This window comes from Convolutriloba macropyga, chromosome 1, assembly GCF_964194025.1.
Source record: "Convolutriloba macropyga chromosome 1, txConMacr16.3, whole genome shotgun sequence".
Classification (NCBI taxonomy): domain Eukaryota; kingdom Metazoa; phylum Xenacoelomorpha; order Acoela; family Convolutidae; genus Convolutriloba; species Convolutriloba macropyga.
The window spans coordinates 19,152,904-19,179,401 of record NC_134468.1 but is presented as its reverse complement, the minus strand read 5'-3'; the positions used below and the strand labels follow the sequence as shown (position 1 = coordinate 19,179,401).

The window sequence follows — 26,498 nt, the reverse complement described above, 5'->3', positions numbered from 1 at the left end:
GTGCATACATATATAGCTGTTGCTTTCTGAATTCCTATATATCAAATAACACCTCATTAAAATATTCACTATCAATTCCGATTAACATAATTTAAACCAGTTAATTCTTTGAAAAAGTATGCGATAAGAGCTATCTAAATTGCAAAATAAGTATCACAACACAAAGAGACAAACAACAATTCATTTTTAACGGTCCAAACCACTCAGATTTTAGCCGCATTCAAGAGCAGCATTAAATGTTTTCATCGTTTTTTTTTTATCAAAGTTGAATATTACAGCTTGTTTTGAACAAGGCAAAAATTTTGGCTTTACAAGGATTACTCAAAGTCGGGTTTTGTCTGAGATCTAGCTTCTCAATTGTTTCGAAAAAGCGCTTGTCGCTCAAATTCAGCCTGGAAATCAAATCATCATCCAAGCGACTGTTGCGTAACTCGATCTTCTTAATTTTACAACAGAATTTTGCAAGTTTTTGTAAACTTGACAGAACGCTTCCGGGAAGAAAGTTATCTTTCATATTGATAAATTGCAGTTTAGAGGACAGGAACTCATTGGCAGTGGACATTCGCAAGCATTCGTTCACGATCCTATCAAGATACTCAACGTCCATTCTGTTCTTACTCAAAGTTAATTGCGTCATGTTAGGACAAGTCGCAACAATACGACCAATTGTGTCAAAATTTTCTCCGGTCATTGTGATTTCAGTCAACGCTAAATGTCGAATAGATTGATATAATGTTGATTGTAATAGTTTCCCGATCATTTCAGTATTTGAATATTTGATAGCACCCATTAATTCATAGCCTTCATCTGCACAATTGTTAACAACTTCTCTCGCATAATCACATGGTTTGACTTTGGACTGGCGACAACTTTCAAGAAACTGTTCTCTCAAGCAAGCAGCTGACCATCCAGTAACCACAGCAAACACTTCTCTCCGTCCATTATTTTGAGCAGACAGCGCATTGTTCATAAGAAGCTCATCGTCAACGAGTGCCTTCTAAAAGAAATCATAGTGTTATGCGGCGCCAAGTGCTGACTTTATTCATATCACAACATAATGAATTGAATTAATGATATAAAAAGCAGAAAAAGAGTACAACAAAAACAAAAGCCCCCTGTCACTAAAACCAGTCCAAGCAACTATCAATAAGCATTAGCATGTTAAAAATACATATTTTACAAAACACATGTTACCAAACACATTTAAAAACAACAAGTTTCAAAGAGGCTAACGCTCGAAAAACCAGAAGAATGGACAAGAATTGTAACTTCAATATAAACACCCTTCTGCAGATAACAGAGTGAGCTTACTCTCTGCTTATGATTGAGCCAATATTTCCAATAATTTTAAAATGCCAGTTAAGAACTGAAAAACGAGATGACGCTTAATGAGGCTTGTCCAGCTTTCACAAGAACGGCTTTTAATAGTTACCGATAAGGTCATCAAATCAGGCAAAATAACCGAAAAAAAATTTTAGGCCAATTAAAAATGTCAAAAAAAATTAAATTGATGTTTTTAAGGCCCAGTAGTTTCGGTTCACTGCATATGATTTTTAGGCATCTATAACTTTGATGCACACAAAATCGGAAAACGCACCTCATTTCAAGCCACCTTTCGAAGCACCTATTGTATTTTGCGAAGATTAAATTTAGTTATATTAAATAGTTCGAATATTTAAATGCGTTGATGGAAATGGAGGCAAGTAATCATTTAGTGTTGAGATAGTTAGACTGATTGACAGCATTTGCAAAGATTACGTATGATATAAAACATAAAAAATTAAATGTCCCCTCGCATCACATGATTTTATGATTAGCCTATCCGTTGTGATAAACTTATTAAATAGGATATTGTATGCTGCATTGCCTATCCCGGCGACCTAACATTTTTGCTATATCTATCAGTAGTAAAAATGGTTTCAAAAATCGAAACGCTGAATGCAGTAATGAAGTCAGCGAATGTTGATGCATCAGTAAAGGAATTATTCACAGTCCTGATAGAAGATATTACCCACAAGGACCAGCGAATATCTCAACTCGAAAAACAAATGCGTCAAATGACTATCAAAGTCGATGAACTGGTGCAAATGTTTCATATCTAGCCAACACTGCTGCTTTTATCCGTGAAAATCTGCAGGTCCAAATATGCGGAGAAGATCTGAAGGCCTGTCATCCATTCAGTCGAGGAGCTAACGGGAAATTTCAGCAAAACCATTGCAAAATTTTTGTACAATGATCAGAGGGACCGAATCTGGAAACAAAAAGCATTCCTAAAGAACTACAGAAATCCGGCCAACAAGAAACCAGTGTTTATTCCGTTTTCCCACCAAAAACCTGCCAATCAGTACTCAAACATTCCCGACACCCCAATGCCCACAGAACCTCCTTGTGTAATAAACCTTTATCCGGCTACCGAATCAACGAATGCCAGGCAAACTGTATTAGAGGAAAAGGTTGAGACATTCGGACCAAGTCACCATCAGAAGATAGTAGCACCAGCACCAAATTATTGAGGAACATTGATCAAAATTTTAAAAGGTTGCCCGTTAATATACCAAATACTTTTATTTGTGATATTGATGCGTTCCTCCTAAATGCTAGATCACTAAGAAAACACCATGAGGAACTTGAGGTACTAGTACATAACCTTGAATCTCCATCTGCAATATTGAGTCTTACCGAATTATGGTTAGATAGTTCGGACCTTTACAAAAAAGGTGGCATAATGATTCAATTTGTAAAAGAAACTGATCTAATTGAAGAGCATCCATGTTCAAAAGATAAAAGTGTTCTGGTTGAGGTACGTATCAGTGGAAATCGCCTGCTGCTTTTGATCTCATACAACCCCCTACGATCAAATAAGTTGCATTTTCTTACTCAGTTGGATCATCAATTTGAAAAGCTCTCTCGTAGAAAAAAGTCACTGTAATGGGTGATTTCAATCACAGATATTTGCCATGATGATACAGTAACCAGAACCTTTTTAGAGATAGCGAATTCTAGTGGATTTTCACTGTCAAACTTTGAGCCGACTAGGGTTGTTACATCTAAAGAAACTTGCATTGATCATTTTCTAACGTCAGATATAACTGTAATTAGTAGAAAGGTGCATTAAAAAGCAGGTTTTCCTGACCAGTACGCAGAAACCATTGGTATAGCTTTAGAAAATGTTTTATCAGATTTCTCTAAGGTACAGAGAAAATTCTTTTTCAACTTGTCAATTAGCAGAGTTTTTGCGTGGGCTTGAAATGAAATTGCCAACAATGAATTATGCGGATGGATTAAAGATTGTTTTCTTGTTTGACCGGTTTCAATATAAAATCCTGTGAGAAGTGAAAAAAGCTGTTCCAATGAAAAATTGAGTGTCTAAAAGAAAATCTACTGCAAACCAATGGATCACTAATAGAATAAAAAATCTTGTGATGAAGGGAAACAAAAGCCAGAGATTGGTCTATGAACAAGAAAACTCTCAGAAAGCTTGCCAATTTTCGGAGGTAGAGGCGAAAACGAAGCATTACTAAAAGATATTTAAAAATTTTATCAGACTCAAGGGCAACATACAAAAGTTTTTTAATGAATTAAAAGGCACCACCGCTAATCTCAACACAATTGAAACATTTAGAAACAAAAATGCTGAGCTCCTAGTTGCAGCTGGTGACATTGCTGATTCAATGAATGCAAACGTTGCTGGCTTTGGCGAAAAAAACAGGCGTCCGTTCCCTTTAATATTAGCAATCTCAAACCGACATCGAAAAGTGCAGACAAAAGCATTTGGTTATATTTTGTTTCCTTGACAGAAGTCGACCAAATAAATAAGAAATTGGATAACAAAAGTTCTAGCGGAGTTCATGAGCTCAGTAATGTATTCATTAAATCCTGTTCACCCGTTCTTGGTCCTCATTTAGTCAATTAATCAATGCTTCTTTCATTAAGGGTTGTTTCCTGAATATACTCACAGACGCGAAAATGATACCTCTGCATAAGGATGGAGCCAGAGACCAATCAAATAACTTAAGACCCATTGCATTGATGAGTACTTTCAGCAAAGTTTTCGAAAGAGCTAAGTTCAACCCGGTTTACAACTTTCTAGAGGTTTTCTTTCCTGTTTGAAAACCAATTTGAATTGCGTGGAAAACACAGCACAGTAGATGCTATCGCAAAGTTCACGGAATCAATCCGATGTCTGTACAAAAGACCATCAATATGATCAAATTTTTCTGGATCTTCGCGAAGCATTTGATTCTATTGATCATGAAATTTCATTGCATAAGCTTCAATTTTATGGAATAAATCATAAATCTTGGCTGTGGATAAAAAGTTTTCTCACAAACCAAAAGCAATGTGTTACAAAAAAATGGAGTTGCTTCATCTTTTCTAAGCGTTAAATATGGTGTACCTCAGGGATCAGTCTTGGGCCCTCTTTTGTTCGTAATCTACATAAACGATCACCATTAATCTTGTAAACACTTGAAAGTTGTTCTTTTTGCAGATAATAAAAACATAACAGCTGTTGCTCAAAAGCCTATCAGAAGCCATAATCCAGCAAGATCCTAATCGTCTTGCCTCCTGCTTGACGATTGTTTCCTCCTGAACAAATTGTGCCCCAATAAATTGTGCCTGGATAAATTGTGTCAAATCATTAATAAACCAACTCATATATATATATATATATATATATATATATATATACATATATATATACATATACATATATATATACATATACATATATATATACATATACATATATATATACATATACATATATATATATACATATATATATATATACATATATATATATATATACATATATATAACTTCAACGGACTTAGATAGTTTAGCCTATCTGGCTAAGTAAAAACACAGCTACTTACAAGTAACTTGGTGTTTTCTTAGATATCACATTGTTGTTTATTGCTCACATTAGTTTGCTGATGGAGAATCTAAGTATGCAGTGTGGAATTTTATCAAAACTAGACACTACGTGCCTGGTGGAGTTCTGTTAGATTATTTCTCGTGAAATGTCGAGCCTATCGTTGAATATAGTGTACTCATATATGGCGAAGTGAGTTACAGCTCATTGGAGCCAATTCGAATGCTACAGCGGAAAAAACTGCGTGTAATATATTTTAGGGAAAAAATACGTACGATATCATAAAGGATGGTAAATGAACTTCACATGAACTTCGCATCTATGAACTCTTAAAGTTTCTTTTCCGATCAGTTTATAATTTGCATGGTGATAATGCGCTAAACAGCTGGTTTTCGCTAGTAGATGATCACATATATGCAAGACGCGGATCAAATAAATCTTTTTTGAAAGTACCCAAGGCCAAATCAAAAGTTGGTCGGTTCTCATTACTGAACAGATGCAGAAATTTTTACTAAATATTAGTGGATAACGAAGTGTTGATGAGTTGCAATGATAAACGTACTTTGGTTTTTACTAATTTATTGCATATAGGTCGCGATTCCTATACTTTATTAAATGAAGAACCCCTTAAGAAAATTTCCGAGCTCTAGCCCCGGGTGGGAACCCTTTCTTTAGTTCAATGCCCCGTGCAAATTTTTCACAATCAATACTTAATACAAGGAATTTTTTCGAGAAAATTGGCAATTTCTGGGTGCCTTCAAATTCAATTAAGGATAATTATTATGTTCTTTAACAGGGCAACGCGTGGTAATCCGAAAGGGTCCGTACGTTGTCCAGTCTGTTTCTCCTTCACGAGTTATAAACAGTTGTTTTATTTTCAATAACTACTTTTGTATATATACTAAGAAAAGAGATATTTTATCTCTCTCTCTCTCTCTCTCTCTCTCTCTCTCACGTCCTCTCTGTAGCTTTGACAATTTGTAAACTCAGAGGCTACTAAAGAAAACTACCAAAACTGCACAAAAAATTGCAAAAAATTGCTTTAAAAATCAATAGTAGTGCAAAAAATTGCTTTAAAAATCAATAGAACTAATTTAAATACTTCGAAATTTGTGCAAGAGGAATTGCAAACTTTTGAACGAAAGCTCTTTTGATAATTGACCTTCTTCAATAAAAACAAAAAATTTCTCGCAATTGAAAAAAAGGTGGTGAAGATATTGATAACTCGATATTTAAAACTCAGATTATATATTGTTCCGTCCAGTTCTGTTCCATATCCGATTTTTAAAATGCGCACAAAATAGTATCACTATAAACCCTACACTCCTGTTAGAAAGGCGGACGAAAGAAAACCAAAAAGAATTGTAAATGCAAGAGCATTTTAATGAAAAAAATTGAAAAGTTGAACCAACCATGCTGCGTTAGGTTCCTTAGAAATTATGGACCGTTAGACTTAGGGTATTCATGATAGGTCAAGTGACTCCGAAGACATCAATCGAACAAGAGCTTTTGTGAAACTGACTCTTTCGGTGAATAAAGCAAAGTGTAATCAGAAACTTGATGAGATCAATAACTTGATAAATACTCCACTTCACTGAGTAAAAGATCAGACAGATTGCCAGAGAAGAGCTGCGATTGCTGGCATGTAGTATCAAAATACCAAATAAAAACTAAAAAAATAAAGAAAAATTTGATCATTCTAAAAATTGCTGTGATAATTCAACCTGTCCGAGACTTTTGTATAACTTTCATCTCCAAATAACTTTCGCTCAAAAGATCAGAAGAGGAAGGGAGCGTGAAGTCAGAGTCGCTACTGAAAAAGGCGACGACAAAACGAAAACGTCAACAGTCTCACAATGAAATGAAGGCCAAGAGAAATTCTAGTTAAGACCGGTTTGAGCCTTTTATAAGTAAATTTAATGCCCAACGAGTATGAGACCACATTAACACACTAAATAAGATAAATATTAGCCTCGCAGTCTCCTCACTGCAGCAACAATTTTGTGAAGTCACCAAAGCTTGACCACAATTTCATTAAATTTCTGCTCTGAATATCTCAACGAAAAAGTTATACACAAATCATTACAAATGAGCAGCCTAACCAAATAAAGTGGACCATTTCACCTCTTACAGCCACAAAACCTATCTTAATACATGTACAAAGGGCATTAAAGTGTGGGATAAGATGACAATGTTATTGTTGAGGAGGGGGAGCTATCTGTAAAATGTTTTCTTGAGTCAACTTTCGCTGACCGATACAATGTACAGAGTTGTAATTGGTATAAATAAGAAGAGCGTCAATCGCAGAATATGAAATTAATTTTGTTTTGAATTTCGTTTCTTCAAAGGAGTCATCGAGAATAAAATTTTATGAACATTTGACTGGTTTTTGCTTTTTCGCACTGTTTCCGTATTTTTAAGCAATCTTTTCTCCAGATTTTACAGAAAAATATGTTAAAATTATTAACGTTGGTGTTACTTGGTTTTAACAATCAGCAAATCAACACGCTGTCAAAAAGGGCCAGCTTTCAGCTGAACCCTAATCGGACTTATGACTATGAATAAAAGTAAAAACATTATCGAACTTTACTGCTTTTTTAACCTTATTTTCGTGTACGCTTAGCTTAACGCCACTAATGACCGCTCCCATCTGGTTTCTAGTGGAACAGAACTTCATCTAAGAGTTATGTTTCAACTAATGACTCAAGATTTTAACATTTGATTGAAAAATCTAACAGTGAACTTTAAAACACTATCACCTCTTCCATATTATTTCTTTCAACTTGAAGCTTAGTCCTATCAATGACATGGCTATTGGTTGTTTTGTGACTTTAATATAGGATTTTGTAAACTAGGTTCAAGAACTTGCCTGATTTTTAGATATTAGATTACGAGGTTCTTTTTTTTCTGATCTGTGTTCACATTGTCGGATTGAAAACAAGTCCCAAAGGCGTTGAAATTATGCCCAACCAAACATATTTAACATTTTCATTGAACAGCTTACTGTTTCATTGAATACCTTACCTGATTGGCTTCAATTTTTTGCGACAAAATTTATTTGAGTTTTTGATGTCATATTCCATGTGATGTTCTTTTTGTATTCGTTTGATATATTCTGCATAATGTCAGGTCTCAACGTGTGATATAAAACATAAAAAACTAAAAACTTAGCCCTCCATATCACATCATGATTTTATGTCCTCTTAGTATCTCTGACGATTTGTAAACTTAGTAACTAAGCAAACTCTACCGAAACTGCTCATCGAATTAATGCCCTAAAGCTTTACCTGCTTATACCGTTTCTCAGGACGAAAAGTCAAATTGTCTGCCAAAAAAATTATCAGATGAAAGTATCAGTCAGTCGTGCAAAAAACTCCTTTGAAAGTAAATAGACTAATCTACATGCTTCAAACTTTGTGTATGATGACCTTCACTAAAAAAAAACATTTTTTGGCAATTAAAAAATGGTGATGAATTCGATATTTAAAACTTATTCTATATTGTTTTGTCCAATTTTAAGTCCCATATCCGATTTTTAACATGCACACAAAAAGTATCACTGCAATCCTGTTAGAAAGGCGGACGAAAGAAAACCAAAAAATCATAAATACAAGAGCATTTCAATAATTAACAAATTTAAATTTTGAACCACCCGCGCTGCGTTAGATTCCTTAGAAATTATGGACCGTTAGATTTAGTTTTTTTATCATAGGTCAAGTGACTCCGAAGGCATCAATCAAACAAGAGCTTCTGTGAAACTGACTCTTTCAGTGAATAAAGCAAAGTGTAATCAGAAACTTGATGAGATGAACAGGAGGGGAAGCTATCTGTAAAATGTTTTCTTGAGTCAACTTTTGCTGATCGATACAATGTACAGAGTTGTAATTGGTATAAATAAGTAGAGCGTCAATCGCACAATATGAAATTAATTTTGTTTTGAATTTCGTTTCTTCAAAGGAGTCATCAAGAATAAATTTTTGCGAACATTTGACTGGTTTTTGCACTGTTTCCGTATTTTTAAGCAATCTTTTCTCCAGATTTTACAGAAAAATATGTTAAAATTATTAACGTTAGCGTTACTTGGTTTTAACAATCAGCAAACCAACACGCTGTCAAAAAGGGCCAGCTTCAGCTGAAGCCTAATCGCTCTTATGACTAAGAATAAAAGTCTTCTAAAAACATTATCGAACTTTACTGCTTTTTAAACCTTATTTTCGTGTACGCTTAGCTTATCGCCACTAATGACCGCTCCCATCTGGTTTCAAGTGGAACAGAACTTCATCTAAGAGTTATGTTTCAACTAATGACTCAAGATTTTAAACATTTGATTGAAAAATCTAACAGTGAACTTTAAAACACTATCACCTCTTCCATATTATTTCATTCAACTTGTAGCTTAGTCCTAACAATGACATGAATACCTTACCTGATTGGCTTCAATTTTTTGTGCCAAAATTTATTTGAGTTTTTGATGTCATATTCCATGTGATGTTCTTTTTGTATTCGTTTGATATATTCTGCATAATGTCAGGTCTCAACGTGTGATATAAAACATAAAAAACTAAAAACTTAGCCCTCCATATCACATCATGATTTTATGTCCTCTTAGTATCTCTGACGATTTGTAAACTTAGTAACTAAGCAAACTCTACCGAAACTGCTCATCGAATTAATGCCCTAAAGCTTTACCTGCTTATACCGTTTCTCAGGACGAAAAGTCAAATTGTCTGCCAAAAAATTATCAGATGAAAGTAGCAGTCAGTCGTGCAAAAAACTCCTTTGAAAGTAAATAGACTAATCTACATGCTTCAAACTTTGTGTATGATGACCTTCACTAAAAAAAAACATTTTTTGGCAATTAAAAAATGGTGATGAATTCGATATTTAAAACTTATTCTATATTGTTTTGTCCAATTTTAAGTCCCATATCCGATTTTTAACATGCACACAAAAAGTATCACTGCAATCCTGTTAGAAAGGCGGACGAAAGAAAACCAAAAAATCATAAATACAAGAGCATTTCAATAATTAACAAATTTAAATTTTGAACCACCCGCGCTGCGTTAGATTCCTTAGAAATTATGGACCGTTAGATTTAGTTTTTTTATCATAGGTCAAGTGACTCCGAAGGCATCAATCAAACAAGAGCTTCTGTGAAACTGACTCTTTCAGTGAATAAAGCAAAGTGTAATCAGAAACTTGATGAGATGAACAGGAGGGGAAGCTATCTGTAAAATGTTTTCTTGAGTCAACTTTTGCTGATCGATACAATGTACAGAGTTGTAATTGGTATAAATAAGTAGAGCGTCAATCGCACAATATGAAATTAATTTTGTTTTGAATTTCGTTTCTTCAAAGGAGTCATCAAGAATAAATTTTTGCGAACATTTGACTGGTTTTTGCACTGTTTCCGTATTTTTAAGCAATCTTTTCTCCAGATTTTACAGAAAAATATGTTAAAATTATTAACGTTAGCGTTACTTGGTTTTAACAATCAGCAAACCAACACGCTGTCAAAAAGGGCCAGCTTCAGCTGAAGCCTAATCGCTCTTATGACTAAGAATAAAAGTCTTCTAAAAACATTATCGAACTTTACTGCTTTTTAAACCTTATTTTCGTGTACGCTTAGCTTATCGCCACTAATGACCGCTCCCATCTGGTTTCAAGTGGAACAGAACTTCATCTAAGAGTTATGTTTCAACTAATGACTCAAGATTTTAAACATTTGATTGAAAAATCTAACAGTGAACTTTAAAACACTATCACCTCTTCCATATTATTTCATTCAACTTGTAGCTTAGTCCTAACAATGACATGAATACCTTACCTGATTGGCTTCAATTTTTTGTGCCAAAATTTATTTGAGTTTTTGATGTCATATTCCATGTGATGTTCTTTTTGTATTCGTTTGATATATTCTGCATAATGTCAGGTCTCAACGTGTGATATAAAACATAAAAAACTAAAAACTTAGCCCTCCATATCACATCATGATTTTATGTCCTCTTAGTATCTCTGACGATTTGTAAACTTAGTAACTAAGCAAACTCTACCGAAACTGCTCATCGAATTAATGCCCTAAAGCTTTACCTGCTTATACCGTTTCTCAGGACGAAAAGTCAAATTGTCTGCCAAAAAATTATCAGATGAAAGTAGCAGTCAGTCGTGCAAAAAACTCCTTTGAAAGTAAATAGACTAATCTACATGCTTCAAACTTTGTGTATGATGACCTTCACTAAAAAAACATTTTTTGGCAATTAAAAAATGGTGATGAATTCGATATTTAAAACTTATTCTATGTTGTTTTGTCCGATTTTAAGTTCCATATCCGATTTTTAACATGCACACAAAAAGTATCACTGCAATCCTGTTAGAAAGGCGGACGAAAGAAAGCCAAAAAATCATAAATACAAGTGCATTTCAATAAATAACAAATTTAAATTTTGAACCACCCGCGCTGCGTTAGGTTCCTTAGAAATTATGGACCGTTAGATTTAGTTTATTTATCATAGGTCAAGTGACTCCGAAGGCATCAATCAAACAAGAGCTTCTGTGAAACTGACTCTTTCAGTGAATAAAGCAAAGTGTAATCAGAAACTTGATGAGATGAACAACCTGATTAACATCCCACTTCACTGAGTAAAAAGATCACACGGATTGCCAGAGAACAGCTGCGACTGCTTGCATGTAGTATCAAAATACCAAAGAAAAAAGACCAAAAAACTGAAGAAAAATTCGATCATTCTAAAAATTGCTGTGATATTTCAACCTGCCTTAGACTTATGTATTGTATAAAAACCTTCGTCAAATAACATTCAATCAAAAGATCAGAAGTGGAAGTGAACGTGAAGTCATGGTCGGTACTGAAAAAAGTGACGACAGCATAAAACCTGACAGTCTCAATGAAATGGAGGACGAAAGATATTGGCGTAAAAATAGGTGAGAATTTGATATGTAAGTTGAATGCCGAACGAGTATGAGACCACATTAACACACTAGATCAGATAATCATTCACCTCGCAGTCGCTTCACTGCAGCAAAAAAAAACTTAGTGATCAAAAACTTGACCAAAATTTCAAATTTCTGCTCTGAACAATTCTACGAAAAGATTATACACAAATCATTACAAATGAGCAGCCCAACCAAATAAAGTGAACCATTTCACCTCTTTTATCCACAAAACGCATCCTAATACATGTACAAAGGGTCGTACAGTGTGGGATATGATGACAAATGAATGATTAAACTAATTGAATTATTAATGGGGGGGCTATATGTAAGGTATTTTTGTTGAGTCAATTTTCGCCGATCGATACATTCATTGTACAGAGTTGTTAATGGTATACATGAGAAGCGCGTAAATGGCAAAAAATCAAATAGAAATCAAACGTTTTTTGACCATTTGACTTGTTTTTTTTTCCTTATGGTTAAGCAATCTCTTCTCCCAATTTTAGGTTATGTTCAAATTGTCAGCGTTAGAATTTTTTTTACCAATCAGCAAATCAACTCGCTATCTAAAGGGGGGTTCTTTCAGCTGAACCCTAATGGCTCTTGTCTTTGAATACAAGTATTTTAAAAATATTATCAAACTTCGCCGCCTTTTTAACCTCATTTCCGTGTACGCTTAGCTTAATACCACTGATGACTGCTCCCATCTGCTTTCTAGTGGTGTAAAACTTCATCTAGTAGTTTTGTTTCAACTGACGACTCAAAAATTCGAACATAATTGTTCGAAAAAACTATCAGTGGACTTCATAACACTATCACATCTTCAATTTTACTTCTTTCAACTTGTAGCTTAGTCCTATCAATGACATGGCTATTGGTTGTTTTGTGACTTTAATATAGGATTTCGTAAACGATGTTTAAAAACTTGCCTGATTTTCAGATATTAGATTATGAGGTTCTAATCTTCTGATCTCTGTTCACATTGTCGGACTGAAGACAAAACCCGATGACGTTGAAATTGAGCCCAACCAAACATTTAACATTTTCATTGAATAACTTCCTGTTTTATTGGCTCTAATTTTTGTGGCCAATTTTAGCTGAATTTTTGATGTCATATTTCATGTGATGTTCTTTTTGTATTCTGGACAACTTCAGGTCTCTATGAAGGGATAGAAAACTCGTTTAATATCGTCAGTTGAAAGCTCATGATTTTAAGAACTTTGAATACATTTGTTACCAAAAAATAAAAGCAATTTCGAATTTTTCCTTCTCTATTTGTCAACTTATAACTTGTTCTCTATCACGAATGGTCTGATCCACATTAATGTGAAGCGAACAACAATCTCTATTGGTTTTGTTGTTCAAGCAATACCCTGTTTTTTACACTGAGTTTTTGATATTGGTCAATATTTGTGGTTCTTTGTGTTTGACTTTTCACGATGACCCTTTACAAGCCAGCCTTCTGATTTTCAAATGAGGCAAGTGAACAAAGAAAACCTGTTCTGTTAATAGCTCATGCTCTCACTGGCTTGCTAATGCGCTCAATGGCTTCAAAACTTATGTTTGTAATTTCTTCGATTTTTTATTCTTGCATGCATTTGTTTTTTTTGTAGCCCTGTAATTTAGTCGCACTAAATCCAGGTCCCAATCGCTTTTCAAGGAGTTTGCTGTGAGTTTACTGTTGTGCTACGGACTTTTCAAATGAAATGTCATGGTTGTTATTATATTGAAGTTACTTGATTTCAAAAAATTCTCGCCATTTTTCAACGCCTTTTTTTGTTCTGCTTTTTGTCGACTTGTTACCTAGTCTCGTTAAGTGTATCTCTATAAAGTCTCTTCTGCTTTGTAGCGATTTTATCTGTCAGTTTTGTACTTTATAACACGCATTTTTAATTAAATACTCATTTTGTTGAAATCTGATGGTTGTTGTTACTTTTGAGGCTACTTGGTTTCAAAAAATTCAATGCATTTTTGAATTTTGGCCTTTTTGGTTCTTTATTTTTGTTGACTTGTTACCTAGTCTCGTTAAGGACACAGCCCGTCTGCTTTGTACTGATATACAAGTTAATTTGTTTATTTCAGGTTTTATCTACCACTTTTCTTTATTACTCAGTTTGCTTAAAATAGTGTTAACCATAATTCATTTAATGGATTGAGCTCATAAGTTACTCATACACCAATTGGTAGACAATTAATTCAAAATGTGAATGAGCGGGGTAGGAACAATATGTGAAAACGTAAATTACCGAGCCTCTCTGTACTATTAAACAAAGGATTATAGTAAATTCTATTATAATAAAACATTACAATTGGTATTATACTATACGAGGCCTTTGTCTCAAAATTTCCACAAAAAATAGCGCTATATTAATTAGAATCCACTGGTAGGGAGCTCTGGCTTATAATGATGGTTGTGCGCTATGGCAATCCGACAGGTTTGCTGTTATCCCTCAAATGAGACAAAAATTGGTACACTGAGTTTTTTTCGGATGTGAAACATTTTTACCGCAGTAGACTTTTCGAACAAGGGTGACATTTTTAGTCTAAAAACTCGGAAAGGCAATCTAAAAAAAAGTTGAACCCCTTACCCCTTTATATTTAATCTGTAGCTGAGGCCTGATGGAATATTTGGAATTGTATTTCTCTGCCGCTTTTCTTCTTAAATCCGAAACCTTCTCGCTTTCATCTAGAATTGAGACGCTAGACGTAAAGCCAACTTGTGCGCTGCTTGTGATAAAGTGAACAGTTACGCGTATCGCATTAGCTGTCACTGGCGACAAACTTTCTTCAAACATTTTTGGATTCCTGGGTAACTCAATCATCGTTGAATTCAGGACATGATCATCTAACAAGGTCGAACAGAGAGGCTGTTGAGAGGAGTTTAGCTGAAACGTTTCCGCGGTCCCTTCAGCAGGCACATCATTCACGGATGCAACGACTGTAGATAACCGCAGCTCCGTTGTGCTGTCGCCACTTGTTATGGACTTTCGAGGAAAAAATTTGGATCCAATTACCGGCGATGGAGCGTCATCATCTTCATTACTATTCTCGTCGTTGTCTGAATTGCACTTAGTGTCACCATCAAAGTGATCAGCAGTTAAATTTGTGCTATCTAGTTTTGTTTTTCGCGCGTTTGGAGAGTCTTCTTTATCTGAAACCACAAAACTGTCATTTAGATACCCAAATTCATCAACAACGGGCTGTTGGTATTTAGATTTTTCCTTCGGTATAAATTTCTCTCTATTTTCCTTGTTGATGCTTCCCTGTATACTTAATACAGTATTTATATTTCCACATGCATTTCTCGTACTTGCGTCAAACTTTGAATCTTTTGAATGGCGTTTGGAAGGTGGGGTTGCATTTTCCTTCTCAGATTCTGATGAGCTGTCAATTCGAACTCGTCTGATAGGACTTTTGACTCTTTTGTTTCGCTTTACTTTTAAAGGTGGTGTCACATTTTTTATCTCCATAGCGGACTTTTTTGTTGAGTTAGAAGACTAAGAGGTTATACTGGTTGCTGTGGTAATACTTTGAATCCCTGAATCAAACTCGCTGTCATTAAGATGACAATTCTGAGATTCTTTTCTGACTTGATCAACCCACGATCGATCGTTTTCTTCCACGTTAACATCAACGATATGTGAAGATGTATTTTGTTTGCTCTTCTCTTTTTCACGTTCAGCTCGCTTTTCTTTAATTCTGTCTGACTTCGCAATATCGTTCACCGTTTTCTCCCGATAAAGCTTATTAGTCGAGCTTTGTTGCTTGAGTGCGTCTTCGTACATCTTCATAGCATTGCCCGGTTCATCAGTATTATTTACTGAGTCACTCTGAGGTTCCCGGTAAATATCAAGGTCACGGCTTTCTTGCTGTTCCTGGTCCGAGTTGTTTTCCTCTTTCTCTTCAATAACCTCCGGACATTGTTCATTGCCATTCGAAACCAAAAATTTTTCCAAAACGCGTTCATCAAAGGTGGCAACTTTTTTCACCGACTTCGGTCTTTCTTTCCTTCCAATTAGCGTTCGAATTTGTTCAAAAAGTTGCTGTAAGTCATCTGTAGTGTTGTTTTCACTGTAACGGTTTTCTACAATCCATTCAAACAAATCGGCAGCACAAATCCCAATTTTACCCACATAGTAAGGGTAAGCATTGTTCTCTAAAAGTACTTTGGCACACTCAAACTGTTCGTTTTGTATTGCATCCATCAGAGCTGTGAAACCAGTCCCTTTCATAGGTTTATCAATGTGAGCTCCCGCACTAACCAGCAACCTGCAAATGTCCACATAGCCATAATTTACTGCTTCGTGCAATGGTGTCCAACCAATGTGATCTTGGACATTGACACTGTATTTCTTATCAATCAAATCTTTGACCACACCATATTTGCCTTTGATAACTGCCTCTTGTAATTTCGTTTCTCCTTTTCCATTGCGTTTGTATCGATTCATCAGATTTCTAGCCGACTGTGCTGCATTTTCCGATTCTGAATCAGAACTCAGGTCAACATGCAAAGCTTCTATATTTTGTGTTTCAACCGATCCATATTCTTCAATAGGGGCGTCCGAATCAATCGACAATTCACACTTGAAATCTTTAATTTGAGCTCTTAAATCTAAACATTTTTCTAAACCATCTGAGAGCCCGCAGTCTTCAGCACATTTGATTGCCTTCTCCAAATAAAACTCACTGTTGGCTCTGTCTTTGACATTGCAGTAACACCTGCACAAGTGCCTCAACATTCGACACAGCTTGGACTCTTTGTCCTCGACCTCAGAGAAACTGATTTCGAGGTTGGACAAAATGAACGAATATTTTTCGGTTGCTTCATCATACAGTTTGCAGTCGACTAAGTTGAGACAAACAGACAGCGACAAGTCAAACATTTTGTCAGAGAAATGACTATCGTGTTTTAATATCTCTAAAGCTTCGTTATACTTTTCGTTTGACAACTGAAATGCTCTCAACTCAGCGTACAAATCTCCAAGTTGCTCCAACTTTTCAGCCAAATCTTCAACTTCACATTTCTCCAATTCTGCTTCTAAGTTTTTAATCAACTTGATCTTCTTGGCTTTGGCCAAGGCGTCGAGGTAGTTGTCAAACTTTTCAGCTTTTTTCATTTTCAAAGCTTTCCTCAGAACTGAATATGATTTATTGAGGTCATTGAGGCATAAGTGATATCTTGAAATGTTTGTCATGCAGTCTAACTTTTCCTCGTCTCGATCTTTCATTTTGTCAAGTATGTTTTGGCATTTCTGACTATACTGAATACAAAGTTGATAAGATCTCTCTTTCTCGTGAATAGACTGCCCTTCAGTGTACAACAGCAAAAGGACATCTGATAAATCGCTGCTTTTGCTTGCAACATCGATTCCTCGTCTCAAATATTCGACAGCTTTCTCTTTTTCGCCGATGTTGTTGAAAAATTGCGTCATATTCTGATACAATGACGCCCGTTTTATCGGAATTTCCAGATCACTCTCTGATAATCCCAACTTTTTCATTTGACATAGACTGTTCTCGCTTCCCAAGAACATTCGTTCTGCTATTTCTCGCAACTCCCCTCGCTCCGTCTCTGTAATCTCCGGATTCTCAGCCAAGTGCATAGACACACGTGCTTTATTCAAAAGAGCTTGTTGAACATGTGGCTCCTGTTTCAGCTCTCTTGACATTCTTACGTAGTTATCTGCTCTTGCCAATGCCTCTTCTAAAGAGTCCAACTCGATCAGACAGTCGATTGAGCGCCTCAAACCTTCCAAATGGAACTCCTCCAGTTTAGCATTTCGTCTGCCTTGACATAATTCAATTATTTTTTCAAAACGTGTCAGGCAATCATCATATCGCAAATCCTTGAATAAGTTTTCGCCGATTTCGTACAGAATTTCCACTTCCTTTAACGTGTCACCTTTGTTTTTTGCTTTGCGCAAGTCATTCTCTAGTTCTTTCAAAAAAGATGACTTTTTCATTCCTTCTGAAAAAATTTGACCTCCAATCCGCCTATAAGCAACACACAAAGAGGTAGCTCAACGGTATATTAAAAGGATTGTCACAGCACATAGCAGTGAACAAAAAAACCATCCGAACTGTCTCTATCAACTGGCATGAAGAAATAAATAGTTTAAGAATTTCCGAACTGAAAGAACACTTTCAAGAAACTGCTGCTCTCAATTCAGGTATAATACTTCTATCAAGGAGACTCGGTAAACTTCTTCGTCTAAAGAACTGTCTGTTTTCGTAATGTAATTTTTGTTTCAAAATTGCCCATACATTTTCAATTGCATTCCGGTATACCTTCCAATCCTTTTCTTTGGATAAATTGATGACTATCTTTAATTTGAGCACAGGAACATTATATTGTTGATAACTAAAGTCTTGATAACACAATTTTTATTTATTTTTATTAAAAATTTACAAGTAAAATAGAACCTTTTAGCTATTTGAACAACTAACAAACAGTTTCCTGCCAACTAATTGTACTGCAACCCCAACAAATGTGATCGCTTGCCCTCGAATATGTTTTTTCCCGAGAAATATGTTTCTTCTTGTTTAAATTTTTCAAAACTTAGCACTAAATCCTTTGTTGGAGAAGCCTTGAGTATTTTACGTTCCAATAACGTTTTTATGCATGCTGTGTACTGCATCTTAATATCACGTTGAGTTGCTTTTATTTCTTGTCCATGAAAATCGCGGCATTTCAAATCGCAAAAGCGTGGCAAACAGTAAAACAACAAAACAGCCTAACCATCATTTCTGTGTAAGCAGAAAAATTAATCATGAAACCTCGTTTGAGACTTCAGAATTTCACGCCTTTCTTCATATCCATTTTGAGAAATAACGCTTAAAGAGCACATATTTTGAAATACGTAGCTTTTTGGTACCATAGTGCAGGTTTCCGACCCTCTAATTCAACTATTCAACCCAAAAAGAAAGAACTTAAAGAGTGACAGGATTCTCAAATTGGCAAAAGACAACTTCTAACAATAGTATTGAGATATAGTCGAAACAGGTTAAATAATACCTCGTATCATGGGTTAAATGTTGCCAGTCAGTTAAACTATTAGCTGCAACAGATTAGTTAGTGAATCATTAGAAAACACATACAACCGATGAAACATCAATGAAACAAAGTGACAAACATTAACTGCAATAAAAACTCAGAAAATAAATTAAATGTTGAAAGCCATTAAAACTATTCGATGCGTATTAAATAGATTTACACTTTTAAATAGATTACACTGCATCAATTGGTAGCACCAACGAGCTATCGTTCATGCAACTGAAGAAGAGCATAGTCGAGTAAATAGATCACAAATTCTCCGAGCGTTTTATTTAACAGTGCTCAAACTCTTAAATCACTAGCTACCGAAATGTGTGTAGGTATCAATAAAAACTTTATTTTGCACAGGACCAACACGGAGGCTGGCTAATGTGCGCTGGCACATCATGTTCCGACCCCGCTCATTCATAATGTTATTTTAACTTTGATAGATTCGTTAAAAAAAGGGACAGACGTCTATCCAAAAAAGGGTTCATACCAGTGAGATCTATTTTATCTTTCACTGGAATGATCACTCGAAAAAATGAAAGGACACACCTGATACCAACTCTATGGCACTTTCTGAGAAGAAAAAAAAAACAATTTTATCAAGTGAACAACTAATTTTACACAAAAAAAAAACTTTTTCCAAAATCCGTTAAAAAAAATGAAATCAAATATAAAATCAATTCTTTGTTGAATGAAAACACTCAGAAGTTCCGATTGAGCCTCTTGAGAAAACTCACTGGACTTCTCGGCAGCTAAAATAATTGATAAAACCAAATTTAACAAAACCAAAATTGAAAACTAAATAAAGAGAAACTCAAAGATCACAAATTATTGCAGAATTAAATAGCGTCTAATTTGAATCGATGAAAAACCAACCATTGAAGGGGGAATTTCGATTTGGATAAACTCATTTTTGACTTATGCAACTCTAAAAAATCAGATTGAAAGGCAAGCCATCAGAAACAACAAAAATCTTCAAACCACAACATTCACTTATTTTCTTGAAAAAAAAAGAGTTAAAAAAAACTAAAAAGCCATTGACTACATCAAAACAATAGCTTCTCCTATGCAATACCTATGCAACTACTGTAATCAATGAGAACCTTTATTACTCATTCTTAATGAACGAACAAATAAGGACAATTTACAAAAATTCAATAAAAACACGTAGGGTCAAAGTCAACAAAATCATTTGTTGACCACAGACGAATTTAGAACACAGCAACTATAAACCACTAAAACAAAACCATCGCATTTGCTAGACTCAGTAGTTTCGATTTTATTTGAATCCTTGCTATACTCTAAGGACATACGCGTATACAAAAAGGGGGTAAAAACAGTGAGATCAGTTTTCATTTCATTTAACTAGAGCAGATGGAACGACAGCCATTAATCAAAACTAATGCAATTTCACATTTTGTAAACCGACAACTTTATCAAGTAAACCTGATTTGACGAGAAAAAAAAACATGAGATCCAGAAATCTACAATCCATTTTTCAAAATAAAGTTCAAACAGCAAAATCTCTCAAGTAGTAGCATCATCATTATTGAGCTTGCTTGACCTCTCATCATTTCCCCATTAGACTCCATGAACTTCATTTAGATGCATAAGAGTTCATAATTTAAAAAATCGACCTCGACTGACATGTAAATCTAAAATGAGAATGCAAATTCAAATAGAGGTCACCCGAGCTAGATAATTGTAACAGTAACAGTTACAGTGCAAAAGACATCATGTCTTAAGGACAGACTGTAGATGTCAAAAACTTTTAACTTCCAATCAATCAACGCAAGGAGCAAAGTTATATACAGCTTATTTATCAAAAAAATCACAAAATAAACGCAATAAATCACAATTTAGCTCTTGATTTCACGGACAATAATGGAACCCTGCTATAATGGAACCCTGCTATAATGGAAGGTAGACATCGTTTCTATGGAGAGAAAACGAAAAAGGCTAGTCTATTCACAGCCAAACTTATCAACTCCCTTGAAAAGATAAAACATAGCAGAGAGATACCTGAACAAAAAATCTAGAAGTAGAAGTTTCATTGACTTAAAAAAACCAGATCAAGAAAAAACTCGAAAAACAGTAAACAGAGAAGTGAATTTGCCGCACGTGAACAAAATTCACTCTACTTTTAAACGAGAACAAAAAAATCACGCCGCATGACAACTCGCCTTACCACTCCACTTCCTGATTCGAAGTGACCAAAATCACTCCCCCATTATAATTTCAAAAATCATGAAAATGTGAACAAATCTTGAAAAACAAAACGTAGTCGGAATAATTCCAGAAACGACACGAAGAGTCGTCTCTGCTGAGGCCGTGAAAAGTACCCTGCAATGAATGAGTACCTAATAAAAACAAGTTTTAAAAACTTGTGAACTAACATACCCGGCCGATTGCCGGAAAATAGCCGCCGTTGATTCCAAAAAAACATAGCAGGACAGGTCCTGACGTACAATTCAAAGAATTTTCATTGACTAAACAAAAAAAACTAGACCTAGAATGGAATATCAGTGAATTGAGAAAACCATTTTAAAAAATCAGATAAAAAAAACAAAATAAAACAAAAAATCAATGTCAAAATGCCGCATGTGAACAAAAAAAAATACTGTCGAGAAATTAAAATTTAATTCAAACAAAAAACTAGGCCTAGAAAGAGCTGTGAATGGATTGGGAAAACCATTTAGAAAAAAATCCGATCCAAAAAATCGAAAAAACCGTAAAAATCAGAGTGAAATTGCCGCATGTGAACAAAAAATCACTACCGAGAAACCGAATTTTTGTTCAAACACCGTTTTCTCACTCTACTTTAAAATTAGAGCAAAAAAAATTCACGCCGCAAAGCCACTCGCTTTTTCGCTCCACTTCCTGTTTCGGCGTGACCAAAATCACTACTCCAATTTGACTTCAAAAATCATGAAAATGTGTGAACAGATCTTAATAAAAAAAAAGACAGCGCCCCAATACAATTCAAATTCTTTGAATTGTAATAGGAGCGCTATAATAGCCGGCTGAGAAGATGAGGGCGGCTATTAATAAAGCTCTCAAGAGGTTGGCTGTGTTAAGTGACAAACGCTCTTTCCAGGCACAGGGGTTGTCTGTTGCGCTCAGTAAACTCACACAATACTATAGATCACCGCTTTTCGGGGATCAGCACCCATGCCATTAGCAAGAGCCATCTAGTTTAGTGTTTCACATTACTTACTCGCCCAGCCAGAGGGGAGATTGAATCATCGTGAGCTGATAAATGGAGATATTGATAACTTTTAGATATAACACTCCTTCGGTAACTAATACTTCGGAGAGGTATGAAAGCTCAATCGTATGCAAGGTCAATATACATCATCAAAGGGCTGTCTCAAAGTTAATTCTTTAAAAACTCTAACGAGTCCCCTAATGAGTTTTATGTCATTCCTTTACATCTGAGCGACCAAAATTTTGATAACCAAGCTGCTTTAAATTGAATATATATATATATATATATATATATATATATATATTATATATATATATATATATATATATATATATATATATAACAAACATTCAAAAAATTGTTTCTATAATGAAAGGGACTACAACAAAATCTTTCTTCTATGCAATTGAACAACTTGAAATACTCACAAACAATAGAAATGCCATGATAGGCTCACAAAATTCCATATTTATGAAGAATTGAATAACTGAAAATGGCACGAAAGCTTCCAAAAATTTTCTATTTTCTGTATGTTCCTCAGAAAAAGACTAATCATTTGCTACAAAAAAATTACCTCAAGAAAAAGGCCTCCCAAGGAATGAAACAGATCTCCAAATTAGCATGAAATTAATATCAATAAACCATGAACATCAAAACACTATACAACCAGGACGGCAATTATTACCATAACCATTTAAAACCTGTTAACGAATAAAAAGGTTAAAACGGAAAAAAAGCGCTTCAAAAAGCCTCGCGTGAACAGATCAGCTCAGCTGGTTTAAAGAAAACTTTTTCACACCTCAATTTCTCGCTGTCTCAAAAACAGCGGTATGAACAAAAACCCACTCTTTTCTCTCCATTCTTCAATTTTGTTAAAGATTTTTATTTTTTCACGCGCTTCAATGCCTGCTTCAACATTCACTACAATAAAATTAATTTTTTTTTAAAAAAAAGACTCCCAATACTCTTCTTCCAGTCGTAAAAAAGACAGCGCATCAAAACAACTCAAGTTCTTTGAATTGTAAATTTTCTTCGAGTTATAAGCATTTCAAGCAATTAAGGCCCTGTCGCCCAAATTAATCTCGAATTCAAGAAAATGAGGGAGAATTGTTTTTATAGAAAAGTAGTTCTATATTAAACATCCGAAGAATTGCTCTCGAACGATTATTGGAAGCTAAAATCTACTGCAGGCTGCTTCAGCTTGGTCGGGAGGAGGGCGGCTACATTCACTAAGGGGGCTTCAAATTACGTCATTAAAAGTTATGTACCACCGTAACCACTTGAAAAATCTAGTTGAAAACTTACAATAATTTCGACGCAATTTTCATTTGACTTTTAGTAGTGCACTGCCGTCACTTGTTTTCAGCTCCTTAGACGTATGAATCAGAGATATTAAGATCACGAAAAATAAAACGTCAAGGGCGTAAAAGTCACTCGAAAAGTCAAAACGTTCAAGCAAAAATTTGCATCAAGACCAACACGTTTATAAAAATTGGTTTAAACTTCGTTCGAGAGTAATTAAAAAGTTTCACATACATTTTTCGAAAACTCAAAATAATCTCACAAACTTAGAAAATGAAGTCAAATCAATTTAAATACCTCCCTTAAAGTACTGCATACGAAAATACTGTATTCTGCTTTTTACTTGTGTATATATATATATTCCAAAACAACGTATCGTCTATACTCTAACAAAGATGATGATCGGAAATTAGTGATCAGCAACGAGGATGGTCGATGAGTGCTTCTGTAGATGGTTTAAACTCGTCTTTTGCGAAGCAGCCCAAAGCATGAGACTTTCGAGATCTATAACTTAGATGTATATCAACAGATGTTTATTTGAACCTAGTTTTCCACCTATTACACAAACGGTTTCAGAAAGCACAACAATTCTTTGAATATCTGCTTTTTTGTGCCATCGATTGATGTATCTTTCTTCAGGAAACGCGTTCTTAAAAGAAAGAACACGTTTTGGTCTTTCTGATACGTTCAGCATTCTCACATCTTCGGATTTAAAAATAACCAAAAAATCATTTTTGATCCAATGTTGGGGTCAATTGAATCCAAAAAGTCTGTTACCAAAAAAGAGGCCATTTTCTACAAATGAAACAAATTCCTCCAATTAATGGGCTTATGGCTGGATTCAGACCGGAGATATACCTATTAGTCCTCCATCTTACTCAAATCAACCACTGAGTTATTTTGAACTTTAGTTTGCGGTTTGAGGAGCACAAGGGAAATAGATTAAACAGTTTTCCATTTGAAACTGCCATGAAAAGACAACTAACTCATTAGCCAAAATGGTCTCATAAGATCTCATATACATACAGATGTTATCACTCTGAGTTACAACTGTCATAAAATTTTTTAACAAAAGTACAAACATAGCCGGCAGATTGCCTGTAAATAGCCGCGATAGACGCTTGTGGCTTTCCATGAATTGAAACAACTAAAGAAACAAAATAGACAGATTGACCACCAGTACTTTAATAGACCACTTACCAATAGCCCTATAATAGACCACTAGACTTTTTGGGTTAGATTCGGACTGTCATTTTTATGATACACATACGCTCTATGAGGAAAAAGCCCTAGAGGAGCTTTTTTAAAATCAATATTCGAAATCAAAAACTCCAATACCCAAGAATTAGGGCATATACGTTTGGCACTACTTAGATGCACACTATTGACCTTTAACTATTAAATTTTCATAAAATTTCATTTAGTTCAAAAGTCACTTTTTGAGTGAGATAAGTCACGCAATTGACCTAAAAGCAGAAAAAATGACGTCACGTACACAAATTTTAACTGCAAAGCAGTAGAAATCACTGAAATTGATTAAGTCCATTCCAAGAAATCAGGTAGCAAGACTCGCCGATGGAGACGACTAATTTAAAAAAAACAGCAGGACAAGTCCTGACGTACAATTCCAAGAATTTTCGTTGACTAAACAAAAACTAGAACGGACTAAGAGTAAATAGGGAAAACCATTTCCAAAAAATCAGATCAAAAAAATATAAAACATAGCTGGCAGATTGCCAGAAAATAGCCGCAATAGATTCGTAGATCGGCAGTCTAAAAAAAACAGTAAAAAAGACAGACCAAAAAAATTTTTCTTTTCATTGAAGGCTGATCTGTTATACTTTGATTAAAAATCTGTAGAAGTTATTGCTGCCTCTATTAGCTGGTCTCAAATAGCCTTCATTTAGAGTGACACATACCCATTAGACCTTATCTCTGAATTAAAGTAAATAAAAGTCAATTTCAAAGTGAGGGAGTCATTTTTGAGAGTGAGGTAAGTCAAGTGTGACCAAAAATTTAATCACGCGCAAGAACAAAAACTCGCTCCACTAAGAGCGAAAAATGACGTCACACATGCAATTTAGTTGAAATTGCATGAACGATTGAACAAAAAGTGTCTGTGACGTCATATGGTCGTAACAAAAATCATGACGACGAAATAAAAAAACATAGCAGGACAAGTCCTGACGTACAATTCAAAGAATTTTCATTGACTAAACAAAAAAAACTAGACCTAGAATGGAATATCAGTGAATTGAGAAAACCATTTAAAAAAAATCAGATAAAAAAACAAAAAATCAATGTTAAAATGCCGCATGTGAACAACAAAAACTACTGTCGAGAAATTAAAACTTAATTCAAACAAAAAACTAGGCCTAGAAAGAGCTGTGAATGGATTGGAAAAACCATTTAGAGAAAACTCCGATCCAAAAAATCAAAAAAACCGTAAAAATCAGAGTGAAATTGCCGCATGTGAACAAAAAATCACTACCGAGAAACCGAATTTTTGTTCAAACACCGTTTTCTCACTCTACTTTAAAATTAGAGCGAAAAAAATTCACGCCGCAAAACCACTCGCCTTTTCGCTCCACTTCCTGTTTCGGCGTGACCAAAATCACTACTCCAATTTGACTTCAAAAATCATGAAAATGTGTGAACAGATCTTAAAAAAAAAAGACAGCGCCCCAATACAATTCAAATTCTTTGAATTGTAAAAACCAAGAGAAGGCCAATAATAGCCTAAGCTGTCGCTGTGCGGCTATTAAAAACTGAAAATCAATGTCGAAATGCCCGCCGCAAAACCAATCGCTTTTTCGCTCTACTTCCTTTCCTGTTTCGGCGTGACAAAAATCAATACTCCAATTTGACTTCAAAGGTCATGAAAATGTGTGAACAGATCTTAAAAAAAATGACAGCGTCCCAATACAATTCAAAATCTTTGAATTGTAAAAACCACGATGTCCCCAATAATATTCGATATCGCTTCGCGGCAATTAAAAACGAAATACAGAAAATATTGTAAAAGTATTTGAAGATCAATTTTGATTGAAAGTTCTCGGTATCCAAAAACTCCCTTGAGCGTCAAGTATGTTGGCCACGTGCAATTCATTCGTTACTATTGT

The 26,498-nt window shown here is 34.9% G+C and overlaps 4 protein-coding genes across 4 annotated transcripts in view; 2 read left to right on the top strand and 2 right to left on the bottom strand.

The window, feature by feature from the left end:
- LOC142336124 (proteasome subunit beta type-2-like) overlaps nt 1-26,498 on the bottom strand; it is a 344,687-nt gene that overhangs the window by 8,131 nt on the left and 310,058 nt on the right. The window lies entirely within an intron of this gene.
- LOC142336071 (uncharacterized) lies at nt 82-17,803 on the bottom strand. Its single transcript, XM_075384586.1, is given in 2 exon segments — nt 82-997; nt 14,413-17,803. Coding segments are annotated over 2 exon segments (4,113 nt in total). The 5' UTR covers nt 17,788-17,803; the 3' UTR covers nt 82-259.
- LOC142336115 (phospholipase A and acyltransferase 3-like) overlaps nt 1,825-26,498 on the top strand; it is a 302,707-nt gene continuing 278,033 nt past the window's right edge. Inside the window, exon 1 of the mRNA XM_075384668.1 lies at nt 1,825-1,848. The gene's annotated coding sequence lies outside the window, so the exon portion shown is untranslated. The remainder of the gene's footprint in view (nt 1,849-26,498) is intronic.
- The window catches only part of LOC142336080 (uncharacterized), a 247,727-nt gene continuing 223,053 nt past the window's right edge, over nt 1,825-26,498 (top strand). Inside the window, exon 1 of the mRNA XM_075384599.1 lies at nt 1,825-1,847. The gene's annotated coding sequence lies outside the window, so the exon portion shown is untranslated. The remainder of the gene's footprint in view (nt 1,848-26,498) is intronic.